The 26012-nt window shown below is 36.8% G+C and overlaps 1 protein-coding gene across 2 annotated transcripts in view; it reads left to right on the forward strand.

Annotated features, from left to right (window-relative positions):
• PERP (PERP, TP53 apoptosis effector) overlaps positions 1–10813 on the forward strand; it is a 34412-nt gene extending 23599 nt beyond the window's left edge. For both annotated transcript variants that reach the window (XM_027850640.1, XM_027850639.1), the window contains exons 2-3: positions 5795–5935; positions 9288–10813. In XM_027850640.1, the coding sequence (XP_027706441.1) occupies positions 5795–5935; positions 9288–9511 (365 nt within the window). In that variant the 3' untranslated portion in view covers positions 9512–10813. The remainder of the gene's footprint in view (positions 1–5794; positions 5936–9287) is intronic.
• Positions 10814–26012: the final 15199 nt, after the last annotated feature.

Here is a 26012-nt window from a genome sequence, read left to right on the forward strand (position 1 = left end):
TTCACCTACTGGATGCTACTTTGCTAATAAATCAGTATCATGTATACAAGTAGAAAAGAGAAGATCATTTTATGGTACAAAGTGGAATATGTTTCATTTTGGCTGTTGTGAATGTGGATGTGTTTAGTTGGTTGTTTTAAAATTGCAAACGTTTTAAATGTTATAATAACCAGTTTACAATGCTGTTAATTATTACAATTATATTTAGAATGGTAAGATTTAAATAAATGAAAAATGGGTTATATCAAAGGGAAGTCCAATGTCAGAGTAACTAAAATATTTGTATGAATGTATGGTAGTAAATATATATATTGTTCAATAGGGAGAATTCAGCCTATTACATTTGTCTAAAAAAATCTCTTGGCAAATGAGAGAATCTCAGTTAAATATTTACAAGTGGCAGGCTGTTGTGTTTTTTTTCCCCTTTCACTTTTTTATAGGACTTTTAAGAAACCTTTTTACCAATAACTTGTTTTTAGATCACCAGTATTTCTATATACATGTATCTGGGTTGTTCTCTACCCAAAGGGCCATCTGCTATGACAACAAATAAATGTAATTCAATAAAACTAATTAACCTCTCATTCGAGGCTTATAGTATGCTTGAAGTTCTATGTCCATATTCCCTCACCTCTGTAAAGTAGAGAGAGAAGTGTAGTTTCACATCTTTTCTTCAAGACTAAGTTTGGTCATTATAATTATATATTGAGGTTTTTTTTTTGGTTGGTCCTTCCATTTTTATTATCATCATCATCGTGTATAATGTTTCCCTGGTTCTGCTTCCTTCACTTCGTAAGAATTTTTTCTTATTTTTCTGTGTTTTTCAAGTTCATTATTTCTTATGACCACATCATATTCCATTATATTCTTGTGCCACAATTGGCTTAGCTGTTTACCAGTTAATGAACAAGTACCTTGTTTCTAGGTCTTTGCTTCTAAAAAAAAGGGGGGGGCTGCTATAAAAATTTTTGTGTATGTGGGGCCTTTCTTTTTGTCATTATCCTCCCTTTGGTATCGGCCTAGCACTGGGATCTTGTATTTAAAGGTAGTAGACATTTTAAGTCATTTTTTGGATGTAATTCCAAGTTCCTTTTTCGATTGTTTACTGGTAGATTTTTGATGTAAGCCAAGCTTAGAATACTATCAACGATTCAGTATCACATCCCTTTGAACCTTAACCCCATGCACCCTTTGTCTATGTGTCTGTTTGATCTGTGTCAGTACAATTTTCTTGCATTCATGAAGCAATCTGGTTTATGTACTTTGTTAGTAAAGAGTTTACAGTCAAAATGTCAGCACTTGAATCAATGAGCTCTCCATTAATACACCCAAGCAAAGTTGAACAATTACACATAATAAAATATATATTTATTCACCTTTAAAGCTGTGTAAAAAATAGAATTTTTAGCAGCAGCTATTTTAAATACAATAAAGAAATATGTCATTTGAAGAAATCTGAAATAGAGACATATTGAAAAAAGCAAATATCCTCCGATTTGTTTTTAATATTTCAGCATAATGTGGAATATAGTTGATCTAAAGAATTAGGTCAACTAAGCTAATTGAGTGGACATTTGGGGCTAATCATCTTAACTAGTTGCCTCCTCTACCCAGTTCATCAGCTAATTGCTCTGTTATCTTTGGATAATAAGTGGATGTGAAGGTCTGAGCTCTGTGGGGTTCAAGAGTGGTTAGCAGAATTTCTTATGTGTGTCAGCCAGCATGATGTCATTTTTTTTGAAAGAATGAGCCCTATTAATTAGGCCTTAAGTTAAGATGTAGGATTTTTTTTGGGGGGGGAGGGGGGATATGTAGGCATGTATTTTTTTTATATGTGTGCCTGAACCTCTGTGTATGTGTTTATCTAACAAAGGTAGTCTCTTGGGGAGGGAGGGAAGAGAAGCTGTGTACGAAATGATCGTACGTTGCCCTGTTTTAGATAGGCATGTACATATGTAATCTTTGTCTGTATATAACATCACAGTCAGAACCACACAGAAAGAATCTAAAATTCCTCAGGAATAGGTCCACTCCTCAGACATTCAAGTTTGATGGCTGTAAGATCTCTAGAGTCAGACATTTACTATTTCCCTTAGGGATGCTATGTCAGTGCCTCAGTTACCCTTAGAGTTAAGAAATTTTGTCTTATATCCGACCTAGTCTTCTTGGTACACCACCAACCCATGTTGTTTTGCTCTGTGGCTGGACATCATTATGCTCCCTGTAAAATCCTTTCAGAGGGAAGTATCCCTCACTTATCTGAATAGATATATTCCAAAAGCTTTCTGGGCAGCTTCCTTCAATGCAAATGTCTGTAAACTGAATTTCACTGAGGAAAGCAAAGGAAAAATAAATTTTTAATAAAACATTTGCAAGTAGACCCAATATTAACAGTATACTCATAATATAAACAGTAATGCTAAATATTAACTGGGTTTAAAATAAGTCACATTTAAATATGTGTGTTATATTTGTATGTACATGAAACATACAAAAAGTATTAGAAATTGGCAGTGTGATTACATCATAGATTCTTCCTCCTTGAAAAGATAACAGTCTCTAAAGCTGTTGCAATGAGATTGGGTGTTTTCACCAGCCTCAGAATGACTTTACCTCCCAAGTTCCTTCCTAGATCATTGGTTTAGAGTTTGAAGGGATCACAGATTTTCAGAGTTGGAAGAGATCACAGCAGTCTTGTAGTTCAACCAAAATGTAAAAGGAATCTCTACTATAATATACTCAAGAATTACATATTTATTTGAAGACTTCCAAGGAGAGCAGAAGGCACTAGGTGGAGAAGTAGATAGAACACTGAGCTTGGAATCAGGAAGACTTCTCTTCAAATTCAGCCTCAGACACTTACTAGCTGTGTGACCCTGGGCAAGTCACTTAACCCTGTTTGCTTCAGTTTCCTCATCTGTAAAATGAGCTGGAGAAGGAAATATCAAACCACTCCAGTATCCATGCCAAGAAAACCGAAGAGGGGATCACAAAGAGTTGGGGGCAACTGAAATGACTGAACAACAACAACAACAACAAAAAAGGATAGGAGTCTAGTCTACTTTTTGATAGGTCAATTGTTGGGAATTTTTTCTCATGTCAAACTTAAATTCTAGAATTTGAACCTAGATCCTCTGACTCCAGATATCTTTCCACTATACCATGTTAGCTCTTTGTACTTTTCCATGAATTAATTTTGTCTTCTATCCAGATATCTTTGCCTGGTAACTACTGTGTAGCTTGTTTTGCTTTTTTTGGGGAGAAAAAGCATCATGTAAAGCTTTACAGATTGAAATGTCTGGCTCTTGCTTGTGTATTGGAATATGTGGTTGGTTGATGGTAGTGTATCTGACAATGGTCAGAAAATTAATAAATTGTGTCCTATTGACCATTCTATTCCCAGCCCCAAAGTTTGATGACTTCCTTGGAAATATTAGCAAATCAAGATGCGGGTTTGGGAGCTTCAAAATGTATTCATAATGTTAGGACATTAAACAGTTGACAGAATTTGTGCACAACATTACAACTAACAGCAGTGGGTAGGGACAGAGTAGGATCACAGGACTCTTCAGTTGCCTAAATTTAGAGGATTATTCCTTAGAGTAAGTATGTAACAATGCATGAAATCTTTAAGTTTGGAATTTCCTAAGTATTCAGAGGTTCATAGAAATAGAACTAAATGGATCCTTGGAAATCATTGAGTCCAATCCCTCATTTTATAGATGAGGAAACTGAGGCCCAGAGAGGTGAAATATCTTGTCCAGGGTCACATAGGTAGTAAGTGGCACAGGTAGAGCCTGAACCTATCTGGACCTTCTAGCTTCAAATCCAGCTTGCTTTCTGCTGCACTATGCTGAATGCCTGGCAAGCAAAGTCAATCATCAATTACCTCGTTAGCTCCCCTATTCCACATCCAATATCCACAATTCATTGACACATTATTGAAGGATTTATTAGCTATCACTTTAACAATTTCTGTGACTTGCTATATCCTTACCACTTCTCTGTGTCTCTTTGGATATGGAAGGCCTGGCTAATATCAAATATAGAAGATGGGGTGTTCATTGGCCTTTATACACAATGCATTCCATCTCTGTCCTGCAAGAAAAAAAATAATTTGATAAAGCATATGAAATGATAACAATTGCTGGGTTATTAATTTGAAAGTGATAATAGTTGTTACATCCATTCTTGTAAACTGGTGCTACTTTAAAACTGAAAATAAGGCTAGTAAGTTTCTATTTATTATAAACTGAAGCTTGAATTGCTCCAAAGAGGACCTGCCCTAGGAAATGCTAGCTGGAATAGCAAGATTTAGGGTACAGTTTGCAACATATGCACCATATGAATCCTCACTAAAGGTATACACAACCAGAAGCATTATCTCACACCTAAGAATATCTTAACTTGGAATACTGAATATTGTTCTAGTTATTACACCTCCAGAAAGATATAGCAGAGGCTAAAAGGAAGCAGAGAAAGGTAGCTCTCATGTTGAGGTTGCTTGGGTTTCTATACATATGAAGATAAGTTTAAAAAAATAATCCAAAAGATATTCTATTTTAGATTGCCCCATAACAAAAAAGAAAACAAAACAAACAAAACTGGTTTTCATTTTGTGTTAACAACTTTCATTGCGCTTTTGTCTCACACACAATATTTCATCTCCTATCTCCATGCTTTAGCACAGACTGTATGTTTCCCCTGTTGGAATGTTCTCCGTCCTCACCTCATATACATATATATGTACATATATCTATGTACTCCTTCTTCACCTCATATCCCTAGCTTCATTTAACACCCAGTGAAGTGCTATCTTTTCCATTAGACTTTGTCAGATCTACCAGCTGCTAGTGCCAACTCTATCCTAATAGCACTTTCACGTGTGGTTTCTTCTACAGAGTTTCCTCAAAGCCCTTGAGATTGTTTCCTTTTTGGCCCTGTAAATCTGGCTTATGAAGCACAGGGCCTATGAAGATTAGGAACTTAGTATTTGTTTGACTTTAACTAGACCTACGGCAGGTTAGGAATTTTTAAAAGGGGAGAGTTGGTATAAAATTTTCTTGTCTCAGGGAAGCAAACACTTCCCTTAGAAATATGTGGTAAATATTGGGGCCAGTGGGTGTGACAAGGGATATAGGGAGCAATAAAACAGCATGATAGAATGAATAGAATGCTAGGTTTGGAATAAGAAAGACCAGCGTCACCACCAGCAAATCACTTAACCTATTTGTTCCTCAGGCAACTCCCTAGTCCATATCTACTGAGTCATAGACGGGTTAGGGTCTGAGCTGGTGAAAGGACAAAGGGATAAAGGAAGCTTCAACACCCTAGTTCCCACAAATGATGAAATCATCGAGCCTTCACCTATTCAGGTTGGGACAGATGGGGCCTCAGGTTGCTCTATTAGACCCTGCCAGCTCAACAAAACAAAGGTTGCAATATTCTCTTTCTTGGCTCTGGATTTCCAGAGGGTGTGGTTACGATCTCTGGCTGTAGAGTACAAGTCCAACACAAGGGATTAGAAATACGGGAAATGTCATTTTCCTAAACTGCTTTTCATTGATGTGCTTACATTTCTAACGAGGCTGAAGATAATCATATACTCCTTAAAGGGGGGAAGGGGAGGTGTGAGATGCCAATGAAGAAATAAAGAAGGAAAACAGCTCCTTTGCCCTCCAAAAACACTAATGAAAGAATGTAGATTACTGCCAGTGCTTCCATAAGCTGTCCTTGATATTTTTGCAACCTCATTTGTTATTAAATACTGTGTCTTTCTCTCTCTTTTGGGTAGCCTGGGGGAGAGCAGCAGCTGCTATGCTCATGTGTGGCTGCATCATCCTGGTGATCTGCTTCATCCTCTCCTTCTTTGCTCTTTGTGGACCGCAAATGCTTGTTTTCCTGCGAGTGATTGGAGGACTGCTGGCCCTTGCTGGTAAGAACGTGTTTGAAAAGTAATTTTCTTCTCTAACATCTGTGAGCATCGATAACATAACATGTGTCTTGACAGGCACTGCATTCTACTGTGGTGTAATAGAGAGAGTTCTGGCTGTGGAGTCAGAGAATCACAGTTCTGCCAATTACTACCGGGTTTACCTTGGGACCTCAGTTTCCTCATCTGTTAGATGAAAGGATTGGACCAGATGACCTCTAAGTTCCCTTCCAGCTCCAAATCTATGATTTTGTTTTTGGAAACAACATAGGAGGCACAGGAATAGTAACACATTTATATAGCACTTTGAGGTTTACAAAGTGATTTCTTCATATACTTGTTTTCACCTCTGCCCCTTAGAATACTTAGATTTCTTTAAAAATCAGCTCAAATACAAGCAGTGACATGAGACATTTCCTGAACCCCCCCAGTTGCTAGTGTCCCCCTCTCTAATTACTTGCTATTTCTTTGGTATATAGTTTATATATTTACTTATATATGTATGTATTTCACTTGGTAGAACATGAGGTCCTTCTGGAAAGAAGAGGCTTTTGTTTTTGTCTTTATATTTCCAGTGTCTAGCACAGTGCTTGGCACATTTGTTCTTATTCAGTCATTTCAGTCATATCTAACTCTTCATGATGCCATTTGAGGGTTTTTCTTGGCAAAGATACTGGAGTGGTTTACCATTTTTTTCTCCAGCTCATTTTACAGATGAGGAAACTGAGGCAAACAATGTTAAGTGACTTGACCAAGGTCACACAGCTAGTAAGTGTTGAAATTTGAATTTATGAAGCTGAGTCTTCCTAACTCCAGACCCTGCACTCTATCCATTGTACCACCTCACTGGTCTATGTGCTTGGCACATAGTAGATACTTAATAAATGCTTAAATTTATTCAAGGGTGGATTGATTGAACAACCCAGTGAAGTAGGGAATGTCTAATCATCCCCATTTTGCAGATATGGACAATGAGAGGTTCTCCCCCAAACCTACCCTTCTCCTGACCTTCCTATTTCCATCTAAGGCACTGTCATTGTTTGAGTCATCCATTGGTGTCATTCTTGACTCTTCACCCTCAGTAACCACACATACCCAATCATCTGCCATCTTGTTAGGTCTATCTACACAACATCTCTTGCTTCTATTCCCACCTATTTATTCATCCAGCCAGTACTGTAGTTCAGGCCCCCATCACTTTTCACCTGTAATATTAAAATAGCTTCCTAATTGCTTTCCTTGCCTAAAGTTACTGCCCTCTCCAACACATCTTCCACACAGCTGCTAAACTGGTTTTTCTATAAAGCTCTTTTTTTTTAAACTTTATCACTCCACTATTCAGTAAGACTGACTTTAAACCCTTCACAACTTAGTTTCAGCCTACCTTTCCAACTTTATTACATATTACTTGCCTTCTAGCATGCTACAGACAAGACATGTTGACCTTCTGGCTGTTCCCCATACGTGATACTCCACCTCCTGCCCCTGAGCCTTTGTGGTGTTTATCCTCCATGCACTCCCTCCTCACCTCTGCCTCTTAGAATCTCTACTTTCCTTCCTAACTTAGCTCAAGCACCATCTTTTACATGAAGTCATTCTTGATCTCCCATCTTGAAGTTGCTTCCCTCCCCAAGCTCCTTTTTTATTTCTTTTATTTGTATTTTAAACATATTTATGTACATGTTGTCTCCCCAGTAGACTATAAGCTCCTTGAGGACAGGGACTATATAATTTTGAATTATATTACTTAGAATACCTGTTGCATAGTTGCTATTTGATGTATGCTTATAAATTTATCATTGTGATCTAGAGATCACAGATATATTTTAGTATTTGAGAAAAGTTCCCAAGATCACAGATATTTCAGTATTTGAGACATTTACCTAGTTTCATCATCTAAAAACTTAGCTGAGGGGCAGCTAGGTGGTGCAGTGGATAGAGCACTGGCCCTGGAGTCAAGAGGACCTGAGTTCAAATCCAATCTCAGACTAGACATTTGACATTCACTAGCTGTGTGACCCTGGGCAAGCCACTTAACCCCATTGCCTAGCCAAAAAAAAAAAGAAAGGTGAATACCCAAATTTATGAAACAAGACAAATAAACAAGAACAAAAATAGATATAGATATAGACATCTCTCAATCTATCTACAGATCAATCCATCTATCTCTATTTCCATATATAGAAATCTATACATATGGAGAGATATGTAATAAACCACAAAAGTATCTGTACAGTTCTAATCTCAGGTATTAGGAAAATAAAAACATCTCTTCAGAAAACATTTATTTGGCAAGAGTTTCCAAAACAAATAAAAAGCCTCCAAAAAAACTTTGTCCCAAAAGGATTGCATATGCCAAAAGCTGGTACTCTCCTGGCAAAGTACTTAGAGGAATTATCAAACTTAAAGATGCTATCCATTTTTCTTTTACAAGTGTCTCATATTTGCTGAACTATTCTGTGACACATAGCTGTTGGAAATATGCTACCTAGCAGATATTGAAAAAAAAATATACTTAATCTGTCCCTTCAAGGTAAAGGTCCTATTTTTATTGATATTGGTTTTTTTTTCCCTTTTGTTTTTTGATGAGGCAATGGGGGTTAAGTGACTTGCCCAGGGTCACACAGTTAGTAAGTGTCAAGTGTCTGGTCTGAGACTGAATTTGAACTCAGGTCCTCCTGATTCCAGGGCCAGTGCTATATCCACTGTGCCACCTAGCTGCCCCGATATTGGTTTTTTTTTTAATATCACCTTACTTTCCTACCTTATTCCTTCCTTCTCCCTTACCCAGAGAACCATCCTATGTAACAAAGAATAAAAAAAGAGAAAGAAAGATGGCTTAGCAAAACTATCCAACATATCTAAAAACTGACATTATATGCAATTATCCACACCCTGAGACAACAAAGAAGGGAGGGAGTTACATTCTCATATCTGATCTTTGGGACCAGACTTGGCCATTATAATTTTTTTTTTTTACAAATAGGGGTGGTTGATCAAAAAAAGTTTGGACCCTGGGTATAGGAAATTAGAAAATAGTATGTAATATATGAGAAGTTTCTGATGTACTACATGAACTCATAAGTATCCATACAATAATTTTGTTTCATGTTTGCATGTCATTCAATTCAACATTTGCTGAGTTTCTATTATATATAAAGCATCGTTCTCTAGTAATTCTTTTGTACTCTATCACTTAGTGCTAAGCACATGATAGCCATTCAATCGTTGATCAATATTCTCACCCCTAGAGTAGAATTTATATTTTTACAGGTAGAAAGAAATATTAAAGATGACAAAATTAGTGTGTTTGTTTTTATTTATTTTTTTCCTGTGTTTTTCCCCCTACCTTTAGCTGTGTTTCAGATCATCTCTCTGGTTATTTATCCAGTGATGTACACCCGGCAATTTCTTCAAGGTGATCTTGTTACCAGGTATTATTACAACTGGGCTTATGGCTTTGGCTGGGCAGCTACCATTATCCTCATAGGCTGTGCCTTCTTCTTCTGTTGCCTCCCCAACTATGAAGATGATCTCCTGGGCAATGCTAAACCCAGGTATTTCTACACTTCATCTTAAAAGCTGAGAACAAAAGCAAAAGAATATCGATACTACTTTGACAACTGGATTCCAGAGACAGAAAGACACTCATTTCTTCCCAGACCATACCGAACTTATACGTCTACAGTGATATGCAAAGGATTCAGCTGTTTTTGAGCAAATTTTTAAAATGTCATAAAAATTTGAGATTACCTTAAGTACCTTAAATGGTTTTATATTTTTATATTCATGTTTCAAGGGAATTATTGTATTAAATATGCCTTGTTCCTTTCAATTCATTGCTGACAACATGCCAAAGTTCTCCAAAAAATCTGCCTTTAAAATTAGTATATAGTTTATAATAACCTAATCATAAACCCAAAGTAATTATTGTATAAAATAGAAACTGAAATTGCTTTAGACAGTCAGGTCAAGTTTCTATTTGTCATTATTTAATGGACTGGATTTCCTAAGATGGACCAAGGGAAGAGGAGAAGGTATTTTTTTAAGTTAGCAATAGTTGTTCTCAGCTGAATATTTTAAGATATGCAAAGTATTTTTTTTCCAATTCACCTTTTTGTCTCTTTAAAAAGCATGGTAATAACCTGCTTCCCTAACATTATTCATGATTTCTCATTAACTTTACAAATCCATGAGTTTTTATTAAATTCAATATTGTGTTTAAAATATCATTTAGGGAAACAAAACAAAAGAAGATCAATGTTGTTCTTTCCAATGGGCCAATGGGCCTATTGCATTTGAAACTCTCATTTTGGAGTAAAATGTTAAGATTATTTTTTTCTTTTAAGTAGTACTTTGGGTTGGGCTAAGGTAAAAGCACTATGCTCATTGGTCTGTATTATTTCTTTGCCTATATGACTCTGGCCAGATTAGACCAGATGGGAAAATGGGGGTTATTTTTGCTTGTGCTGTATATGCCATGCACATAATCCCCATGAATTGGATTGAATTTTTCAGTTCCAGTCTGATTTGGCTGCATTATTATTGCTATTGCCTAAAATAGTCTAAAGATTGTACCTTAAAACTTAAAATGCAGCAAAAGCTCCGGTGGTCCTTGGTAAGTAATATATAGGTTAAAAATTTTAAGTTAAAAAAAATTACAATGCACTGAATAAGAGTAATAAGAAACACTGTTTCTACAAATGACCACACCATGTTGTATTTGGTTTTTTACCATTTATATTAGCCAACAGATTGAAAGTCAAAACTGAATTTATTTATCAAATTATCCTTTTTGTATATTGCAGAATAAGCAAATGCAAATGTTTTCATTATGAATTCTTCCTAATAAACCAGGTCACCTGTTGCTTGTTTCTAGTATGATTGTTGTATTTACTTCCAAAAAAAAAAAAAAGAAGGCTTACGAATAAATATTTGTTTGGAGATAGTAGGGCAAACTTTGCATAAGATGAAAAGTTGCTCTATTATTCTGGTTTCCTCACAAACTTTGATACCTCCTAATGACTCACTCAGAATTCCTTTCCCTTAATGCACAGAATCATAAATTTATGAGAGGCATGTTAGAAATCATCTGGCCCCATCCTCTCACTTTGGAGTTGAGAAAACTGGGGCATGGAGAGAATAAGTGATTTGCTGACAGTCATAAATATGGGATCATTTCCATGCTGTTTTGCCATAAAGGGAAATGCATCAGGGTTCTGCTCTATGTAGAGACACTCCATAATAATAATAGCTGAAATCTACATAGGACTAGCAAAGTACTTTACACATATACAACAATCTTGGGAAACACATGAAATTATTCTCTCCATTTTTGCGATGAGGAAAATGAGTCTTAGAATAAGTGACTTGCTGAGGGTTACACATTGGCCTAGTGTCTGATGTGGGATTTGAACCTCAGTCTTTCTGACTCTACGTCAAGTCCTTTATGTACCATACTACAGATCCTCTTTGTGAAAATGTCCTTCATTTGCTCCAATGAATGTTGATCTATGTAGATTATATCTGTCAATATTAGAAATTAAATTATCTTGGTTATATTATAAAAATAATTATAAAAATAATTTTTACCTTGAAGCCCTCCAGGAATCCCTGGATCACACTTTGAGAATTGCTGCTGCATTAGACCTAAAGATGAATGAAGCTTTCAAGACCTTGCTATTCTCATTCCCTGTATTTTACCTGAACTATCTTTCCTTACTTCTTTTGCCCATTGCTTTCCTTTACATTAAAGCATTTCCCCTTCCTCTCCATCCTCTAAATGTACTTGAACTTAAATTATCCTCACTGAATTAGATTCAGTTACTACATTTTAGGAAACACTCTAATACAGGTCATCAGATATTAGTGGGTCAAGAATAATAGCTTAGTAAATGTGGGTTGAATTGAACTGAATTGGATTAACTGTATAGTGGTGAAAGGGAGAGAACAGAGTTTTTTTTGTCCAAAGTTATGGACTTTGGACCTTAAACCCTGCTGGTTACTTTACCTTGTATCCCAGTATATCCTGTGCTTCCTAGCATAAACTCAAAGGAATGTGAGCAGAGTGAATCTTGTTGAAAACAAAATAAACAACTACCTCTTCTACTGTTGCTAGGACCTTCAATGTGCACAAAGACCAGTTCAGCCACACCACTTCTGAAATAATATAGCTCAATGAGATAATGGGGACACAAGGTTTGACAAATAGAACTCCATGTTCCTTATGAGTTGATGAGTCTGAAACCTTCCAACCAGACACTCCAGAAATGATGACACACAAATCATCATCCCTTTGGCTGGAACTTCTTTTGGCCCAAAGCAAGGGCTGGGGTCCTCCACACCTTGATGGGCAAGACTCAGTAGAGTAGATACTCATATGTCAAATCTGGAGAAATAACCTAGAAACTGCCTGAGGGAAATGAAGTACTTGGCTGGGAAGCTATTGTAAGACTAAGAATACATTGTGTACAATTTTCCCATGGTAAAGCTGGGCTGCTAGTAACACTATCATTATTGTACAAGTCCCCACCCTCTTCCCTTTATTTTCTTTCAATAAGCAGGTATGGTTTCCCAAACAATTATCTCACACTCAAGCTGTTAAATGGTCCAGTATGTTACCATTGGATAGAACAAAGAAAAAAATATGTTTAGCTTTTCTGTAGTCACACAATAGAATTCCATGGTGTAATTAACCTTAACTTTAAAAACCATATGCTGCAAGGATGACAGTGAAATGTGATGACATCATTTGATTTTTTTAAAGGATCAAAACATAAAGAGAATATTAGTATAATAACTTAATAAGATTATTATTATTTTTTGCTACACCTTGGGAAATAGCCCCTATAGAGATGTAACTTGTCAACTGCTTTTGCAGATGCTATATTCACAGCCATTAAAGACCCAGAAAAGAATTTTCACCAAAGTCCTTGTTGCTGTCAAATAGTTCATCAGAAACTGATATGATTTAACTGTAGAAATGGCATTAAAAATCATTGCCATCTGCCAAAAGACTGTGGAACCTTTCCATCAAATTTGCAGCTGAAACCTTCAGTATCTGTTGTCTCTTCCATTATAATATGAGCCCCTTTAGAGTAGGGACTGTCATATTTTCTAATTGTATCCCCAGCACTTAGCACAATGTTTTGCACATATTGTTGTTGTTGTTCTTGTTTAGTTGTGTCCAACTCTTTGTGACCTCATTTTGGTGGTTTTCTTAGCAAAGATATTGGAGTGGTTTGCCATTTCCTTCTCCAGCTCATTTTACAGATGAGGAAACTGAGGCAAGAAGGGTTAAATGACTTGCTCAGGCTCACGTAGATAGTAAGTTTCTGAGGCCAAATTTGAATTCACGAAGGTAAGTCTTCCTAACTCTGTACCTGGCTCTCTATCCATCATTCCACCTAGCTGTACATTAGTAAGTGCCTAATAAATGTTTTATTCATTCATTCCATCATTCAAGTACTATTGTGAAGGCTTAAAGCCTCAAAAATGTTAGGTATGGCAGGAAAAGAAATTTGGTGCAGTTGGGACCTTATTTGCCTCATCAAATTATGCTTCAGTGATAAAGGCTTGACTAATTTCCTTTAGAATCAAGAGATAGTCATAATTATAGAAACTATATTACTTTTTCAATTTTCTTTTTTTCTTTTCCTTTTTTTTTTTTTTGGCAATGGGGGTTAAGTTGACTTGCCCAGGGTCACACAGCTAGTAAGTGTTATGTGTCTAAGGCTGGATTTGAACTCAGGTCCTCCTGAATTCAGGGCCAGTGCTCTATCCACTTCCCTGCCTAGCTGCCCCCCAACTTTTTCAGTTTTCAAGAAAGAAAAATACAATTTGAGTACATATTCTATTCTTTAGGTTCAGACTCAAGTAAAGGTTACAGAAGAAATTCAAATAAATTTAACAAGTGTTTATTAAGTGCCTAGTCCATACAAGGCACTGGGGATAAAAAGAAAGAAAAGAAACAGGCCCTGCCTTCAAAGAGTTTACATTCTACTGATGGGGAGGGGAAATGCCATTTCAGGAGGCAAGGAGGATTTACAACTAGGGAACAGAAAAGGTTTAATCAAGAATCAGGAAGATTAGCACCTAAGATAGTAAGAAATTCATAATAAGCAAAATCCAACATAAGAGTCAATACTAAAACCCATGGCCTCAAACATCTATTCACAAATGCCCAGATATTTAGCAACAAATAAGAGGAACTAATGCACAGAGGCAAATTTGACCTCATATGTATCACTGAGACTTTGTGGGAGGAAACCTAATTTTTGCCCAATTAATTGTTGTTTTTTTTTTTTGGTCTGGCAGAAATTAAGCTTAGAACAACATCTTATATCATTTTCCAAGATAAGTTCTAAATGGACACATGACCTGAATATTAAAAATCTTAACAAAAACCATAAGAAGTAGATCACATGACTTCCACAGATATGGGTAAGGGATGAACTCTCAAACAAACAAAAGATACAGGCAATTACAAAAGAAAAATAAATAATTATGATTACATAAAATTCAAAAGCTTTGTACAAGCAAAATTAATGCATCTATGAGAAGTGTTTGATAGGGAAAAAAACTTTGTGTCGATTATTTCTGATGATATCTGAGATACAGACAACAGAACTATATTAAGACAAAAAGCCACACTACAATAATTAAGTTGTCAAAAGATATGAACAAAAAATTCTCGGAAGGAAAATTTTAAGCTATTAAAAATCATATTTAAAAATATTCTAAATTACTAATGATAAAAAAAATGCACATCAAAACAGTTCTGAGGTTTCACCCAATGCCCAGTAAATTGGCAAAGGTGATAAAATGATAGGAAGAGTCACTGTTGGAGGAAGTGTGGGAAAAGAGGAACACCCATGTATTGTTAGCAAAGCTATAAATTAGTGTAATCATTCTGGAAAGCAATTTGGAATTTTGCAAATAAAGTGGCTAAAATGTCCATACACTCTGACCCAAAGAATAAGTGCTAGATAGATAAATCCCCCAAAGAAGTCATTGACAAAAAGAAAAGTCTTCATATACACCAAAATATTAATGGCAACAGATTTTGAGGTACTAAATCACTGGGAAAAAAAGTAGGTGTATATTTCATTGGAAGGTGGCTAAACAAGGTGTAGTACGTGAAAGCAATGGAATATCATTAAAATGGAATATCATGAAAAAACCATAATGAATATAGAGAAGCAGACTTTTATGAATTGATGTAAACTGAAGTAATGAGTCAGAAAAAACAATCTACACAGTAACAACAATAAATGGAAGGAACAACTATAAGACAACTGAAACTGAAGAGTATAAAATTATAAAGAATAATCTTTAGGGTTCATAGATATGGAACATTGCATACAATGTTAGATTTTTTTTGTTGTATTGATTTATTTTGTTTGGTTTTTTTCTCTTTTACCTTTCTTTCTTCTAAAAATTGTAATAGGGGAATGACTCTCTAAGAAGAAAGAGGGAGAGAGTTACAAGGAGAAATCTAGGTGATATAAAAACAAAAGATATCAATAAAAATATATATGTTTTCAAATGACCACCCTCAATTAGTGTGTAGTTGTGTGTGCATCCCTATTGCCTCCCAGGTGAGTTTGGGTTGGTTCCTTGAAGGATAGCCCTGTGATCCTCTGTGAATTATGCATCATACATGGAAGGAGACATGACCTAGGATCAGTGGAGAGACTAAGGAGAGAGAAGAGAGAAAAAGAGGGATGGGTTGAGGTGAGGCATGGACATTGAATGGCATACAGAGACTTCCCTAAAGTTGAGTATCATGTGAAGAAAGCAAGCACCCCAACATAACCCTTGATTCCCAGCACCTGCACCCCCAGAAACTGCTAAGAATGGACTCCTTGAGTGACATCATTCTCTCTTTGGCTGAGTTGAGATTTCATCTCGCAGAAGAGCTACATAATCCTTTTATTTTCAGGTATTTCATCACCAAAATTAATCTGAGTGACTTTCCAGACTACTGTTTTATTCTTTGCTTGTCTAAATATGTTTGCTCACTATCCATGAATGTCTTTTGGTAGGAAGCCAGCCCAGTTTAAGCTATTAATCTCCCACTATGGGGCAGGGCTACTTCCTACGTGGAGGAACCATGAAAAGTGGTTTTAATCCAAAACTCTCTATCATCATCCTAAAGAGCTTCATACCTCTGGACTGCAAATATCCCATGTGTAGTGGTATAAACGTAATTCTAACTCAACCCCGTCTTGGAGCTAGGAGAGTGAAGGAGTGAGTGTAGCCATCCTCTTGTTCACTACAAGGCTGGAAATGTCAGTCTCCCTGGATTTGGAGTTGATATTTCACATGGGTCAATACATTCTTGTGAGATATGAATACATAGCTACAAAATGTGTTCTTATCTTTTCTGTGAGTTCTGTGTTGATATTTGTTCAGTAAAAAGGATACTCAATCCTTAACAGCATAGAAGCCAAATTTAATTTTTTTTTCTTTTGAGTGGCCCTAAAAGTCAAGGAGGGGGAAAAAACCCTTCTGAAGCTATTTAGCAGTTTTCAGCTTCCAGCCTTTATTTGGTGCTAAAGAACCCTGTCCTGGAGGTAATACTCTCTTCTTTCCAACTTGGAGAAAGAGGTTTGGTTTTAAGTCTTCTTGAGAAAAAAAGCATTGCTTCAGAAAAATAGCAAGTACTGTAGAATGCTTTTGAAAGAAGGCAAAATATCTCATTTTGTAGGAAACATTGTATTTGCCTGACCACAGAAGGCCTCTCTGCGTGATATGGCAGAATTTAATTGTTTAGTAAATGAGAAGCTAAATTACATAAAAGGAATTAGAATTAGAATAGACTATGCATTTGAAAATTATTAAGTAGGAAATCAAATTGGAAATGTTTTCCATTAGGTGAGCTAGGAGAGAGGAGAGAAGTCCAGAAGAGAGGGGAAGGGAGAGAACAAGAGGGGAGAGAGTGGAGGGGACAGTTATACAATGAAATTGATTTCTGTAAGAAAACTGTGTTTATTTGCAAAAGACATATTCAGTGGAGAAAAATTAAACTAGATCTGGAAACACTATTTTAAACATAGTTTGAAAGAGAATTGTAAGGTTAAGAAATGAACAATATTAGAAGGCAAGTGAAGTAATGAATCAATGTAAAGTCAAATGCAGTTCTGTCACTTGTAAGAATCAGTTTGGGTTAATCAGTCGGTAACTAAAAAATGAAAGAATTTAAAAGAAACTTAAGATAGTTTATGCTGACAATGTAGAAGTGAAGCTTAATTAAAAGGCAATGTAAATATATAAAGATGTTCTTGAAAGTAGGAAATTTTAAAATATAACTCTTCATTCATACAGTGACATTAACTCATCTAGAGCCCAATAAATGGCTTTAATTTTTGATCCCTCCACAGCAGGAAAAGGCAGTTAGGTGGTGCAGTGGATATACTGCTGGTCCTGGAGTCAGAAACACTTGAGTTCAAATGTTGCCTCAGAATCTTACTATCTATGTGACCCTGGGCAAGTCACTTAACCCTGTTTGCCTCAGTTTCCTCATCTGTAAAATGAACTGGAGAAGGAAATGGCAAACCACTCCAGTATCTTTGCCAAGAATACCCCAAATGAGGTCAGGAAGAGTGGAATACAACTGAAATGACTGAACAGCAACAACAAAATGTCAACCCCAGTATTGTGTATTTTATCTGACATCTTTGAAGACTTTGGTGCTTCATACCTCTCAGCATCAGAAGAATATTCATGTTAAAAGGATGGGATTTCACCATAGGGAGAAACTTAGGGGTAATTGAGAACAGTTCAGTTCCCTCCCGTGATCTGGCCTGCTTTCTTTTGTTCAATTCTAGGCCTAGGTAATTGCCCATTGGGAGTATCTAAGACACACATAGTTGTTAATGAACTCTATGTGGTTTTTTCCATCTATCTGCTTACCACAGTCTGTGCAATAGCAGACTATATATCAAGATTTGGAGGATTGATCCGGAAGCTTCCTGGTCAAATTGATGAGGTTTTCACAGTGGTCAGATTTTGTTTGATATTTTGAAAACATCTCACTGTAAAATGTATAGATATGCCCACTGGTTCCTTGTTGAGAAGACTTAGGATAGATATCTCTTGATTAGGTTTTGTTCCAGGCTCACAGTGCTGTGGGTTGGATTGTTGAAAGAAGAACCACCCTTTGTTCTGGTTGAAAAGAAGGAGTCAGTTCATTCATTCGTTCATTCATTTAATAAACATTTAGTAAGTGCCTATCATGTGCCAACTCAAAGCACAGATCTTTTTGCCATTTTTTTTTTCTGAGAGAGCAGTAGAGCTAAGAGTAGATATAGGTCCTAAGAGTGGAAGAAGATCCTCCCTCCTCACTCCACTCCCGTCAGGGTCAGCCATTAATCATTGCATTGGGGCAGAGGGACATGGGACATACATATGCTCTTGTCCACATAGCCCAGGAGAAGAGTTCTGGATCCCAAGGACCTGGCACCAGCCTCAGATAAGCAGTGTACTTTTTTTCTTTTCTTTTATTTCTTTTTTCCATTTTTTAAGCTTTTATTTAGTATTTTATTTTTCTCCAGTCACATATAAAAACAATTTTAAACCTTCATGTGTAAAACTTTGAGTTCCAGATTCTTTCCTTTCCTCCCTCCACACCCCTGCCTGCTTCAATGAGAAGGCAAGCAATGTGATATAGGTTATACATGTGTAGTCATGCAAAATATATTCATAATAGTCACGTTGTAAAATTAAACATAGACAAGAAATAAAAACTCAAGAAAAATAAAGTTAAAAAAGAGTATTCTTCAATCTGTATTCAGACACCATCATTCTTTCTCTAGGGATGGATAATATTTTTCATCATAAATCCTTCAGAGTTGTCTTAAATTGTTGTAGTGCTAAGTCATTCACGGCTGATCATCTTATAATATTGCTGTTACTTTGTACATGGTACATTTCACTTTATGTCACTCCATGCAAGTCTTTCTGGGTTTTTCTGAGAGGGCAGTACACTTTCTCAGCCTGAAAGATAAAGGCCATGGAAAGGGAGTCCAAGTGGACAAATGTTAAGAGTTCTTGAATCTAGCCTCCTGTTTACAGGAAGGGAAAATTTCCTGGACAGCACAATGCTTGGGGATTATCTTATTGATAACAACAAGCTTGAGTCCCAGAATTCAGCCTTCTAGCAAGAGAAAAGGGAGTTACTGGGCAGTAGCAACAGAAGGAGAAAAGGATTGGGTACACGGTTTCCAAAACTGAAATATTAGTAAGAGAGAGTATTTGGATAGCACAAACAAAGAAGAGAAGAAAGAATTATGGTTAGATATTAGCATCATGGTATGGGAGAGCAAGTGACCAGTACTTTGCCTTCTGATGTTACTGTGAATTATTTAATCAGTTTAAGTCAAATGAGAAAGGTGTTGCCTGTTCAGTAACATCATGTATATTTCCCTTTGAAAGAGTTCAAGTTTTTAATGTAGTACCATAAAACTAAATCTCTATATGGTTCTCTAGCATGAAAAGTTGGACTCAATGTATAGGGGGATCTAGTAACCTCAAATGGATTTATTTTCTGAGGGAAGTCCAGGCCCTCAGAGTAGTAACAAAGGCTGGATGCCTGTCTAAAGTGAAAAGGGGGGTTCATGAGGGTGTCATAGAGTTGTCCTCCTAGCAACTCCTAGTTCATTTCCTTTCTAAAAGGAAGTTCGATCCACAGTGGGCATAATCTGGAGGGGGAAGAGAAATTTTAATGACAGACCATTAACTGCTATAAATCCTTTATATATTCCCTATATTTTAATGGAATTTATAAATCCTTTGCATTTTTTGTAGGGTAGACTAAAGACTGTCCTATACCTAATGTGTGTTGTTATACAGCTCACTTGTAGGAGATTTGGAGATCCTTGTATCAACATCTGTAGAGACTTAGATACCAGAAATATTTGAGCTGTATAACTGTATTTTGAAAATTTCCAGAGGCAACTTATGGTGGTAGCAAAATGATCCAAAGAATTTATGATTAGGAGTAGCCATCACTAAAATTGGACTTAATATGTGTAAGCCATAGTGTGGACCATAAAAGAGATATTATGCTTTTTGTATCTAGAATGCATTCCTTATGGTCACTAAATTCTGAAGGGAATATCATGGTTTATCTAGCATAAGCAAGTTGAATGCTTTACAAAAAAGGCAGCTCATGTAGAATTCTATGAGTTGACTTTTCTGGTTCTGGTCAATCTTTGGGTTCTCCCCATTATGCATGTACTGTATGTCCTTTATATGTTTTTCATGGATAATATGAGTCATAGAGAGGGAAAATGTAAAAACAAGGTATTGGTTAAATCTTTTCAGGGTTGTGTTACATCTCAGAAGAGAAATAAAAGGTCAGAGATATAAAAAGGACTAAGGAGGGAATTCTTTCCCTTTCCTTATCTGATGTGGGCTCATATGCAGGCCTTGCTAGGGAATGATCAGGCTTGTTAGAATCCAGGCCAAGCCTGATGTTCAGCACCGCAGCAGGGTTGAAGATTAGTGTTATCAGAGCCCTGAAGTGGGACAGCCAATGGCTGGAGAGCAGAGAATCACTCTGAGGGGCCTAGCTTGGGAAAGAGATAGCCTTGTGCCACTTAAGGCAAGTCCCGTGGTTCACTCAGTTCACAACCCCCTTCCCCCATCCCTTCCTACCCCACTCCCTTTCTTCTGCCCCAAAAGTCGTATTTCTTACTTTTCCCTTTCTTCTATTCAATTTTCTGGGCACAGAGTGTGGAAGATCCCATGGAACTCTTCTCAACAGTGCTGTGAGAATATCTTGTATTGATACAAATATAGGACCTTTCTCTTGTCCCCTCACCCACTCACAAGCCACAACCCTAAAAATGCTATCTCTTTTAGAATACACACATATTTGTGTATGTATATATGTAATATATTTGTATATACACATACATATATGTACCCTCTGAAAACCTCAACAACCTAATTATAGGCAGTATTCAAGTTTTACACAGTTCAGTTTTTATACATACATACATATACATGTAAATAGATAAATATATGCTAACATTTATAAAATGCTTACTATATTCCAGCACTGTGGTATACTCTTTACAATTATTATCTCATGTGATCCTTACAACAACCCTGAGATGTAGGTGCTATTATTGATATTATTATATCCATTTTATAGATGAAGAAAATGGAGCCAAGTAGAGGTTAAGTGACTTGCCCAGGGTAACACAGCTAGTAAATGTCTGAGGCCATCTATACCATACCATACCGTACCATGCCATATCATACTATACCATACCATACCATACCACACCATACCATACCATACTATGCTGTGCTATGCTGTGTTATACTATACAATCCTATATACTATAATATATTATATATCCCCATAATATATGCCATGTATCTCATATATATGATACATAAGCATAAACATATACATATACATATGTCAACCTCACTAAAATCACCCATTTATAGATGGTAAAACTGAACCCCAGAGAGGTTGTGACCTGTCACCCAGCATAAGAGACATGTTTTGAACCCAGGTTCTCTGAATTCTGCATTATTACATTTTCCTTTGTATCTCACAAGGCCTCACATAGCTAGACAGTGGATAGAGCCAAGTTTCAAACTTAGTTCCTATGACTCCAAATTCAGAACTCTTTCTCCTTTATGGGAAAGTGTTGAGATTGACACAGATTAAAACAAAGGCATGCGTGTATATGCATGTATGTGCACATGTATATTATATGTACACAATATGTATATATGTACTTTGTGTATGTGTATATGAGTACATGTGCACATACATGTATAACCTATAGATATAATATACAAACATATTATATATGTTTATTGTTTGTGTCTATATATTTTGTTTGCATACAGTTAGAATACACATATATATGTGTGTATATATATATGCATTTCATATATATATAAATACACACATATATTTCTATAATCTTACTCTTTCTGTGTTCCTCTCTTCCTATTTGTAACAGTAATTATTCTGGTCCCGATACCTGAAGACCATGTATGTTACATTCAACCCTTTCCCTTGGGTTCTCTGGTACCCTTGAAGCCTTGGGAGGAAGAGATATCTCATCTCTATCAATGACTCAAGTCCTCACCAATTGTGTTCCTGCAATTTTAAGGGCCCAATCACCCCAGTTCCATTTAACCACTTACCAGTCAGATTAGCTTTTACAAAGGAATATTTATTTCAAATATGTAGCAAGAACAAACACACAAACATTTTCTCCCAACATCGCAGGGGCATAATCCTCACCTCCTCCCATCCCTATCATACCACCTCAGGAAGGGGTTAGCTTAGCTCATAATTAGTTCACAACTTAGCTAGCTTCCCATAAGACATTAGTTCCACCAGCTTCCAAGTCCAAAGCTGTACATACTTCCCTACTATACCACCACCACCACCATCATCACCACCACCTTGGGCTTGTGTCCTTGACACTCTGGTTTCTTAGGGCTTCCCTGCTGGACTGGCAGCAATATGGCCTAGAACCCTGAGCTCCAAGGTACCCATGGTTCAAGTTCCTGCATCTGAGACTCTACTCTAGGCACTGGACAAATAAATAAAGGCCAGAACCCTAAGCCCTTCCTCCCCAATTTAGGATGGTGCCTCTGTTGTGAGTGATCAAGACCTATATGCAGCAGTATGTTGTTAAATGCTAACAACCAGTTATCAAAAAAGAAAGTACGTATGATATACCTTTAAATTTAATCTGAGTTTTTAACATTTTCTCCAGCTTTCTCAAGTTCAGACAATCAACAAAACAATAAATCAAGCCATGATTTGTAATATTTGCTGATTTCCAGGGCATAAATGTTCACATTGAAAAATTAACAATTGGCTGCTTCTAGCACACCCCTGCCTATGCCCATGGACAGTGCTGGAAAGAGAGAGGTTGTGTCTTGGTCAGGTAAATTTAAAGGTGTAGACAGTTTTGGCTACCCAGTTGGTGGAAAGAAGCTGCTCCCAGATTACATGGTAGGTAGTCAACCCAAAATGTCCAAACATGTACCAATCTTCCTGTCTCAGAAACAGGTCCCTGGCATCTCCTTCATGGATGTCTCCATTGTTGGTGGTGTAAGAATGGGACAAAGCCTTTTTATACACACACACACACACACACACACACACACCCCACAGCCTGTGTCTGCAGCAATTTAGTGTCCTTTAGGTTTCCATTAGCCATTCTAGCACCTCCACTTAAACCAGAAACACCTGCAGCCATTTCCTCTAAGGGTCTTAGTCTTTGTTAAGATCTATACTTTCCTAGTGCAGTGGAAAGCTTCCTGAATTTGGAGTCAGAGGACCTGGGTTCAAATTCCATCTCTGATGACCAGCAGATGTGTCCTCATGGGGAAATTATGTCACTTAATTAAGCCTCAGGTTTTTTTTTAATCTATAAAATGAGAGGGTTGTACTGTATGGCTTTTGAGTTTTATTTAAGCTCTATATCCATGACCCTACTTTAACCAAACTGTGCCTCAGTTTCCTCATCTGTAAAAGACAATATTGGACTAAGTGACCTCTAATGCCCCATTTGTTATTCTATAGTGCCATTTCCTCTACTGAGTCTGGTTCCTTTTATACTCTCCAATCTTATACGGAACCAGTGCATATTATGGGAGGGGAAAAAAAAGAGAATAATGGGGTTTCAGAGAAACCTGGGAAGACCAGAAGTGGGTGATGTGTAGGATGCAAAAATGTATGTTTCCCTCCTTTTTTGAATGGATAAATTGATATGAGATTTTATATGAATTTTAGAGTATATTGTCTAGTTGAGTCCATGCCTGGGATAGTGATTTAAATATTAAATGAAAGCAAATCAAAGGAAGATACCCAGTTTTAATAGAAGTCAATAACACAATTATTTAAGTCAGAGATACCTTTTTCTTAGTCCTCTATTTTTAAAATTCTCTTCTGAAGAGAGAACTCCAAGGTGTCTTCAATATAAACCTATATCTGGGACTCACATTGAAATATTCATTAATATGAATGATATAGGTCTGAATAAGTTGGCTTGGTGCAACTTTGCCAGTATATATGTATTTAACAACCAAATTTCAAGCCTCAGGACATAAACTCGTTACTGAATGGAGAAGTAGGAAGAAGAAAACCAATTCCACAGCCCAGCAGTCCTCCCTTGTTATTGTTATTTGTCCTTGTTCTGGACCACAACAACAGGGAGGTGATACCATGACATGCAAATGAATTGGATTTAAGTGAAGAAGAACTGTGTAAAGTCTCCAGTCTCACTCTCTTCTCCCAGAGCCATCTGGCTGCAGAGGCAAGATATAGATCAGGATGACTGGAGATGTCCCAGGATGCAGTGGGACACCTTGGCTAAGGTCCTTAACAGGTCTCAGTTTGACTGAGGCAACACCCATTTAATGATTAAACCAGAAACACCTTTGGAATGCCTTTGGTTGGTGGTGTCCTGTAGAAAGTGATCTACTTGGACTCTGGAAAACCTGTTTCAGGATCCTATTTTAGAGGCTTAATACCTATGCAACCCTAGGCCAGTCACTTAACCTGTCTCAGCCTTGGTTTCCCCATCTGTGTGTAATGGAGGAAATGAGGGCAGTAATAGCACCTGCCCCCACTCTTAGCTGAGGTGAAAGATCTACAGGTGCAGAGCATTGTACAGGAGGTCAGATTTATTCATTGAATTCATTGGTTTTATTGAATCTTTTTTCCTTCTCTTTAAAACCATCTTTGTTATAAGGGATGGCTCTCAGGGAGGGGCAGGGAAGGGAAGAATGTAGAGAGAAATCTAGAAGATACAAAAATAAAAGCTATCCATAAAGATTTTTTTTTCAAATAAAGAAGTATAACATCTACCTCACAGTTGTAAAAATCAAATGAGATAATATATGTAAAGTTATTTGCAAACCTTCAAGCTCCATATAAAGCTATTATTATTTTTATTATTATCATTATAGAATTTGAATACTAGCTTTCTTCAGTTTGTCAGTTCTTTTACCCTTACTCTGCACATTGGATTTTCAGATTGGAAAAATTCTGAAAGAATAGATGTTCATCTGGCATGACTCAGGTCTCAAGACCTGACAGCTCTTCCCTTTCAGGCTGTCTTGGGTGGGTCTGTCTTGTCAATCAGCCAGTCAGTCTATAAACATTTAGTAAGTACCTACTATGTGCCAGGCACTGTGTTAAGGTTTGTCCTGATGTACTGTATGCCTTTCCTGTAAAGAGTTGAGAAACTTGGATTAGTAGTAAGCAGATAAATTGAATTTTGCAACTTTGGCAAGAAATTATTTTGTGAGCATTCCCTGGGTGTGGCAGGGAAGGGTGTTTAAAAAAAAACAAAAAAAAAAAACCAGGGCTGGGAAAGGAAAGGGCCAAAGAAAAATCCATAGGGATCACCATTCCCAAGTCAAGCCAATGATATTCCTTCTTTTGGGACTATCCTTAAAAGCCTCAAGAATTCATCTGCTTAGCTGAAGAATTAACTCAAACAAGTGAAACTCCTTGGGTCTTCAAACTGAGTACCCAGCTAAAGAAAATAAATTCCCAGCTGATGTGAGTGGCAGGAGATTGTCTTAGTGATAATGAGTCACTTACTAACCATAATAGGCATGTCGTATAATGGTTTGCCTAGCAAGTTTTTCCTGTGCAAAGAGCTGAGGTAATTAATTTGCTAATATCTATGCTTAGTCAAAGAAGCTTTTGTTGAGCATGGCGACCAAAGTGTTGAAATGAAAGATTTAGTTTCGGGGGAAAAAAAATTACTGTACCCTATGAAATTTTGAAAACGAGTCCCACATAATGCTCCTCTGTTTCTAATTGTTCATCTACACTATTCAATATTCAGTCATTCCATGGATTTTCTCTCTGTAGGTTATGATTCAATAATGATTTTTACTTCTAAATGTCACCCCCACCTACATTCTGAAGTCAAGAAGGTAACACCCCATGGCTTAATCTCTTTTGAAGAAAGGAAAAAAACTGAAAGTAAGAACTTTCCTGGACAATTTAGCAATGAGACCAGTTAATATAGGGAGGTGGGACCACTTCCTATTTCACAGAGAAATCCGA

This window comes from Vombatus ursinus, unplaced genomic scaffold (assembly GCF_900497805.2).
Source record: "Vombatus ursinus unplaced genomic scaffold, bare-nosed wombat genome assembly UNPS02009132.1, whole genome shotgun sequence".
Taxonomy (NCBI): Eukaryota; Metazoa; Chordata; class Mammalia; order Diprotodontia; family Vombatidae; genus Vombatus; species Vombatus ursinus.